Raw genomic sequence first — 8,399 nt, 5'->3', positions numbered from 1 at the left:
CATCATGAAGAAACGATTATTTTGCGATTCATCATAATCGACCTTTCGAATCAATATGATACACAGAATCGATTCTTTTATTCCTTTACGATTCTTTGTAGTAGCGTTCGCTTTCTGTGAGTCATACTGATTTGAACGGTTCATCAAAAAGATTTATTTATTTTATATTTTTGTTCATTTATTCTCCATGTTGGTCAGGGATGCAGTGAGTCCAGTGTTACCTTTGTTACCTATGTAAAGAATAAACCACACGGACGAGCAGGTTTATAAAAATTCTTGCTTTATTATTTTTATTATTTTTTATTTTGATCACTGGACTGAAAAAGACAAACATAGAACAGGACTCGTCATGTTTACTGAACTGTTATAAGACTTGAATTGCTGGTTTCGATCACGGAGCCGTTCGCCGGCTCATAATCGAGGTCTGTTGGTTCCAGAGTCCGTATGTGGGTGACGTTCAGCGTTGGTTCCTTCTCAGGACTCATCACAGTCTTTAAATTAATCATCTGTATCCAGGAACGTCCACACGTGGCTGCATGATGTTCCTGCAGGAGCAGAAAGAATCCAGCCACGCGTTCCTGACCGGGCGACGGGAGACAGAAGGCGGCCGGACGCTTAGAAGCACTTGCGGTGGACGATGCTGGGGCCGGCCTCGTCGTACTCCTGCTTGGTGATCCACATCTGCTGGAAGGTGGAGAGGGAAGCCAGGATGGAGCCGCCGATCCAGACGGAGTACTTACGCTCGGGGGGAGCGATGATCTACACAGAGAGAGGTACAAGGTGAATCGATGGATCAAAACATTAGGACCACCTGCCTAATGATGTCAAAACAGCATACTGATTCAAACGGTTCATGATAAGGAATCGATTCTTTTGCGATACTTTGTTGTAGCGTTTACTTTCAGTGAGTCATATTGATTAGAACGGTTCATCATAAAGAATCGATTCTTCATAGTAGCGTTCACTTTTAGTGAGTCATATTGATTTGAACAGTTCATTAAAAAGAATCGATTCTATTATTCTTTTACGATTCTTTGTAGTAGCGTCATATTGATTCGAACGGTTCATCATAAAGAATTGATTCTTTTATGATTCTTTGTAGTAGCGTTTGCTTTCAGCGAATCATATTGATTTGAACGGTTCATCAAAAAGAATCGATTCTTTGTCGTAGCGTTTGCTTTTAGTGAGTCATATTGATTCGAACGGTTCATCATAAAGAATCAATTATTTTACGATTCTTTGTAGTAGTCATATTGATTCGAACGGTTCATCAAAAATAATTGATTCTTTTATGACTAGAAACGTTCATCAAAAAGAATCGATCTCGCTTTCAGTGAGTCATATTGATTTGAATGGTTCATCAAAATGAGTCGATTCTTTTACGATTCTTTGTAGTAGTGTTCACTCAGTGAGTCATATTGATTCGAACGGTTCATCATAAAGAATCGATTCCTTTACAATTCTTTGTAGTAGTCATATTGATTTGAATGACTCATCATAAAGAATTGATTCTTTTATGATTCTTTGTAGTAGTCATATTGATTCGAACGGTTCATCAAAAAGAATTTATTCTTTTATGACTAGAAACGTTCATCAAAAAGAATCGATCTTGCTTTCAGTGGGTCATATTGATTTGAACGGTTCATCAAAAAGAATCGATTCTTCGTAGTAGCATTCGCTTTCAGTGAATCATATTAATTTAAACAGTTCACCTTAATGAATCGATTCCTTTACGATTCCTTATAGTAGTGTTCGCTGTCAGTGAGTCGTATTGATTGGAACAGTTCATCATAAAGAATCGATTCCTTCCCCGACCATCACATTTTTAAACGGTCCACGTTAATGAACGATAGATTACCTTGATCTTCATGGTGCTGGGGGCGAGGGCGGTGATCTCCTTCTGCATGCGGTCAGCGATACCAGGGTACATGGTGGTACCGCCGGACAGGACGTTGTTGGCGTACAGGTCCTTCCTGATATCGATGTCGCACTTCATGATGCTGTTGTAGGCGGTCTCGTGGATGCCGGCGGACTCCATGCCGATGAAGGAGGGCTGGAACAGGGTCTCCGGGCAGCGGAAACGCTCGTTGCCGATGGTGATGACCTGACCGTCGGGGAGCTCGTAGCTCTTCTCGAGGGAGGAGGAGGAAGCGGCGGTGGCCATCTCGTTCTCGAAGTCCAGGGCCACGTAGCAAAGCTTCTCCTTGATGTCGCGCACGATCTCACGCTCGGCTGTAATAATAATAATAATAATAACAATAATAATAATATATTTACATTTACAGCGTTTAGTCGACGCCTTTATCCGAAGCGACTTACAGTAGTTACAGTATGAAGTCTGAGCATCTGAGGGTTAAGGGCCTTGCTCAAGGGCCCAACAGCAGCAACCTGGCCGTAATGGGGCTTGAACCAGCGACCTTCTGATTACTAGTCCAGTACCTTAACCACTAGGCTACAGCTTTCCCTGTATAATAATATAATAATAATAAAAAACGGTTGATGCATTTTATGATGCAGGTGAGTCATATTGATTAGAACGGTTTATCATAAAGAATCGATTCTTTCGAACTGTTTATTATAAAGAATCAATTCTTTCTAGTAGCTTTTGCTTTCAGTGAGTCATATTGACTCGAACAGGTCATCATAAAGAATCGATTCTTTCGAACTGTTTATCATAAACAATTGATTCCTTTACGATTCTTCCTAGCAGTGTTCGCTTTCAGTGAGTCATATTAATTTAAACAGTTCATTAAAAAGAATCGATTCTTTTATTCTTTTACAATTCTTTGTCGTAGCATCATATTGATTCGAACGGTTCATCATAAAGAATCAATTCTTTTACAATTCTTCGTAGAAGCGTTTGCTTTCAGTGAGTCATATTGACTCGAATGGTTCATGAAATGAATCGATTCTTTTTTTACTTTTCTTTGTAGTAGCGTTCGCTTTCAGTGAGTCATATTGACTCGGACGGTTCATCATAAAGAATAGATTCTTTTACGATTCTTCCTAGTAGCGTTTGCTTTCAGTGAGTCATATACATTCAAACGGTTCATTAAAGAGATTCGATTCTTTTACGATTCTTTGTAGCAGTCATATTGATTCGAATGGTTCATCATGAAGAATCGATTCTTTTAGAATTCTTTGTAGTAGCGTTCGCTTTCAGTGAGTCATACTGATTTGAACGGTTCATCATAAAGAATTAATTCATTTGAACGGTTTATCATAAAGAATCGATTCTTTCACGATTCTTCCTAGTAGCTTTGGCTTTTAGTAAGTCATATTGATTTGAATGGTTCGTAATAAAGAATCGTTTCTTTAACGATTCTTTGTAGTGATGTTTGCTTTCAGTGATAATAATAAACGGTGGAATACGATTGGTTGATGCATTTCATGATGCATGAACAACAATGAGACGAGGAACCTACCGGTGGTGACGAAGGAGTAGCCGCGCTCGGTCAGGATCTTCATCAGGTAGTCGGTCAGATCGCGACCGGCCAGATCCAGACGCATGATGGCGTGGGGCAGAGCGTAACCCTCATAGATGGGCACGTTGTGGGTCACACCATCACCGGAGTCCAGCACGATACCTGAGCAGGGTCAATAAAATGAGGTCAATGCTAAAGAAACAGGAAGGCTAAACTTGTGTTGGCGTCGGACGTCAGGCTCACCGGTGGTACGTCCAGAGGCGTACAGGGACAGCACGGCCTGGATGGCCACGTACATGGCGGGCACGTTGAAGGTCTCAAACATGATCTGGGTCATCTTCTCGCGGTTAGCCTTGGGGTTCAGGGGAGCCTCGGTGAGCAGGGTGGGGTGCTCCTCGGGGGCCACGCGGAGCTCGTTGTAGAAGGTGTGGTGCCAGATCTTCTCCATGTCGTCCCAGTTGGTGATGATGCCGTGCTCGATGGGGTACTTCAGGGTCAGGATGCCCCTCTTGCTCTGGGCCTCGTCTCCGACGTAGGAGTCCTTCTGACCCATGCCGACCATCACACCCTGGGGGGGGAAACGAGCCAGTTAGATATGTGGAGACAGTTTAGGGAAGGCCCTTTCCTTGTATAGCCAGACCTTCTAGACAGTGGTCACAGTCTAAGGGCATTTGTTCTCCCTACCTGGTGACGAGGGCGACCGACGATGGATGGGAAGACGGCCCTGGGCGCGTCATCACCGGCGAAGCCAGCCTTCACCAGGCCGGAACCGTTGTCGCATACCAGAGCGGTGGTCTCCTCGTCGTCACACATTGTGAATGAGTTCCTGAAATAGACACACACACAGTGAGTAAACACACACACACACACACACACTCACACACACATACAGTAATGACCACAGGACAGGCTACTCGTTTATAGTATTGTGTAGACACACTGACGTTCCCCTGATTTAACACCCCTGGACCCCTACCAATGGGGGACCCTCAAATATGTGGTGTATCGTAGAAGACCAGCTACACCGGCGGCACCTTGAGGAGAAACTCGAAAACCTTTATACTGTACAGGTTTTTTCTTCTTCTTCTTATTATTATTATTATTATTATTATTTACATAATGTTTTGTACATAATGTAAATGTATTTTTATTATTATTATTATTATTATTATTAATAATTATTATTGTAACCATTATTATTATTATTATTATGTTATTATTATTAATATTATTATTATTATTATTATTAGTAGTAGTAGTAGTATTAATTTTATTATCAATATTATTATTATCAATATTAATTTTATTATCAATATTATATTATTATTATTATTATTATTATTTACATAATGTTTTGTACATAATGAAAATGTATTATTATTATTATTAATTATTATTATTGTAATCATTATTATTATTATTAGTTATTATTATTATTATTATTATTATTATTTTTAATATTATTATTAGTAGTAGTAGTAGTATTAATTTTATTATCAATATTATTATTATCCACTACCAACAATCTGCCACTGACGGGCCCCTGGGAAAGGCCCTTAACTCTCATCTGCTTGCATTTTATTAGGTCACAAAGTAACATCATTATTATTATAATTCTTTGATGTGGTTAATTGGCTTCTAATTTGTATTTAAAAGACAAAATATCCAAACAATTTTTTTTCCATTTATTATTATTATTATTATTTAATAAATACAGTGCTGTGCAAAAGTTTTGGACCCCCCCAGGTCACAGGTTATAGTTAAATCTTCTACGTTTTTTAAAAATTATTATTTAACATATTAATGTGTGTAAAACATTTAATATTAACTGTGCTGTATTTTTTACACCCCGCTTCCCTTCCAAAAAACATGTTCAAGTTATTAAATGAACCGCGCATGTGCAGTAAAATGACCAGCGTGTCCAAACCTTTACTGCAACAACAATAATAATATTAATAATAATAATATTAATAATAAAAGATCCACGCGCGCTCCCGTGTGCGGCCGCTCTTACCTGTGCTCGTTCCCGCGGTGAGAAGAATCGGTCGTGTGTTGCCCCGGTGCAGCTGAGTGACCCCCCGGCCCGTCCGCTCTTATATACCCACCGCACTGAGACCCCCTCCACCCCCCACAGCGCGCAGGAATGTGCGCCCGGCCCACAGGAACCCCCTCACCCCCTCACCCCGTCCATATTTGGGGACTCGGTGAGACCCGCGAACAGCCGCCGCTGCTGCATGTAGGGTAGAGGAGCGCGCGCGCTGCCATATATGGAGCACGAGGGCGAGACGCGAGGCGCGCGAGAAGCTCGAGGCCGTGTATGGACGAGGCTCGAGGAAGCGCTCACGAGCCCTAAATTACCTCAGATCAAAGCTCGTTCTTAAATAGGGGGGCAGATTTTGGGGTCTGGTACCTTTTGTCTCAGACAAATGGGGCAGCCGCGGTCCTGTGAGAGACACGTCCATCATGGCGTCCTTCTCTGTGACTGAAACGTTTAAATAAAGACCGTAATCACAACTTATCTTGGGATGGGTGGAGTCTAGGTCCTCTAAAATTTTGATATAAATATAATATAATGATGTAAAAATTTGAAATAAACACACTCCACTCACTAACTTTGGGTAACATTAAGACCCACCAGTTGTTTACATGGCAGGGATGTTTCGGAACAGCTGGAACACCCCCCCCCCCCCTTCCCAATTAGGATTTGCCCCCCATTTGGCTGTAAACTGGTTTAAAGACCTCCTGAAGATCTGCTGGTGTCCAAAAAGTTCTGTTGGGGTAAAAAATGGCCTCTTTATACTGTACCTTGGTCCTTGGGGATATGGTTGATTATACCTGATGACTTCTCAATGCCCGTGTACATAGGGTTAGTTCGACTGCACCGTGTGTATTATACAAAAGTACCCGTAAGCACCCGTACCCTTCTTGACGAGGGACAAGGCACCCAAATGGTGCAGTCCACTTATTGGTCAACCAATAACCGGTATCAGGGGCAAATGGGGAACTCTAAGCAGTCACGACTTACCTTGAGCCAACTCCTCCTCCCTTCATAGGTTCCCTTGCACAAGTGGAAATGGACAATAGACCATCAGGTACCGTGTAAAGGGGCAAATATGGTCAACGTATGTAGACGTCCATTAAAATGAGACTTAAACCCTAACTGAGTGCACTTATCGCCATAGCGACTGGTAGCTACCAGTTGGACATATCTAAACTAAGCGCTTCAGCGCTCGCATTAGCGACGTTTACCTTTTATGGGCGTGTTCGACAGGACGGTTGATATACGTCACGTTTGGAAGTGACCGCGCGGGAGAAGTGGGGGTGTCAAACACCCTGGGGTTACTCAAGGCCAGACGGAGAAGGAAGCGGCCCCGTCTAGCCTCCCGTTAACGTCCACGGTGTCGGGAGTTTCGTCCGATTGTAGTGGACCGTCGCAACACTTCCAGTCCCAGTTTATATTAACCAGAGATGGAGACTCGAGTCTGTTTCAAATGACTCGAACTCGACTCCTGATTCGCATGATTCGCTCTAGCATCAGCATGTGTTAACGTTTTGGCCGTCTTAACCCGTTACTGTTCCAGCCAGCTTCCGGTGTAGTGATGAAGCGTCGCTCCCTACTCCCTACACAGTTTGAAGTTCACTTCATTTGAACGTTTCCGTTACCTCTGGATTGGAATCTCACTTAAAATGGTGGAGTACCCTATGTAGTGCACTTCACTGGAACAGCCGGGGTGAATGGGACGCTCCTACAGAATCGGCGCTAATGATTGAAAGACGCTTTCTGAACCAATCAGAGCTTCTGATTGTAATTGTTAGTAAGAAATGCTGTTATTTGCATTTATTCAGTTTGCGTCACACAGATGACGTGGTAATGAAACGCTCGATCGGCTTTCTAACCACTTCCTGTTTTACTTCACCACCGGGAAAAGTTCGGAGGTTTTTAATTATAAGCACATTTACAAAATAACGGATTCTGTTCCTAATGGGACACACGCTTATAAATGTAATAGCATCTGGAAGAACAGAAGCTAAGGTAAGCAGCGGTTATGGTGTTTTTGCTGTGTTTGGGATTTTGGCCGCTGTGCCGTGATTTATCGAGCACTTTTGTTCTGTAATGAAAACAAAACGTATCAGTTGAAGCTTTTAACTGGAACCTTCTTGTTACGGAAATTACATTCATTTACACGATGAGGAGGAAAGTAAAGACACGAAGTAAAACGGCTAAATACACTCGCTAATCTGTTGTTTTTATCTGAACTTACAGATTATTTGTTTATTTCTATGCTACATTTATAATATATGTTTTGTGTTTATTATATTGACTCGTGACTTGACTCGGACTCTAACCTAAAGACTCGTGACTTGACTCGGACTCTAACCTAAAGACTCGTGACTCGACTCGGACTCTAACCTAAAGACTCGTGACTTGACTCGGACTCTATCCTAAAGTCTCGTGACTCAACTCGGACTCTGGCCTAAAGACTCGTGACTCGGACTCTAGCCTAAAGACTCGTGACTCGACTCTGACTCTATCCTAAAGACTCGTGACTCGACTCGGACTCTAGCCTAAAGACTCGTGACTCGACTCGGACTCTAGCCTAAAGTCTCGTGACTCGACTCAGGACTCTAGCCTAAAGACTCGTGACTCGACTCTGACTCTATCCTAAAGACTCGTGACTCGACTCTGACTCTAACCTAAAGACTCGTGACTCGACTCGGACTCTAGCCTAAAGACTCGTGACTCGACTCTGACTCTATCCTAAAGACTCGTGACTCGACTCGGACTCTAGCCTAAAGACTCGTGACTCGACTCGGACTCTAGCCTAAAGTCTCGTGACTCGACTCAGGACTCTAGCCTAAAGACTCGTGACTCGACTCTGACTCTATCCTAAAGACTCGTGACTCGACTCTGACTCTAACCTAAAGACTCGTGACTCGACTCGGACTCTAGCCTAAAGACTCGTGACTCGACTC

At 42.5% G+C, this 8,399-nt stretch overlaps 1 protein-coding gene across 1 annotated transcript; it reads right to left on the bottom strand.

The window, feature by feature from the left end:
- Positions 1-263: 263 nt before the first annotated feature.
- acta1a (actin alpha 1, skeletal muscle a) lies at positions 264-5,481 on the bottom strand. Its single transcript, XM_063009355.1, has 6 exons — positions 5,440-5,481; positions 4,110-4,251; positions 3,669-3,993; positions 3,426-3,587; positions 1,859-2,232; positions 264-759 (listed from the first exon to the last, which is right to left on the bottom strand). The coding sequence occupies exons 2-6, from the start codon at positions 4,236-4,238 to the stop codon at positions 616-618; spliced, it is 1,134 nt and encodes a 377-aa protein (XP_062865425.1). The 5' UTR covers positions 4,239-4,251; positions 5,440-5,481; the 3' UTR covers positions 264-615.
- Between the last annotated feature and the right edge of the window lie 2,918 nt (positions 5,482-8,399).

The sequence above is a fragment of the Trichomycterus rosablanca genome, chromosome 15 (genome assembly GCF_030014385.1).
Source record: "Trichomycterus rosablanca isolate fTriRos1 chromosome 15, fTriRos1.hap1, whole genome shotgun sequence".
NCBI lineage: Eukaryota > Metazoa > Chordata > Actinopteri > Siluriformes > Trichomycteridae > Trichomycterus > Trichomycterus rosablanca.
This window is presented reverse-complemented; position numbering and strand designations above follow the sequence as displayed.

Coding starts and splice junctions, on each gene's coding strand:
- acta1a (XM_063009355.1), bottom strand. CDS start 4,238: ATGTGTGACGACGAGGAGACCACCGCTCTGGTATGCGACAACGGTTCC. Junction 2,233..3,425: donor CTACTCCTTCGTCACCACCG/GTAGGTTCCTCG, acceptor TTATTATTACAG/CCGAGCGTGAGATCGTGCGC. Junction 760..1,858: donor CCAGCACCATGAAGATCAAG/GTAATCTATCGT, acceptor CTCTCTGTGTAG/ATCATCGCTCCCCCCGAGCG.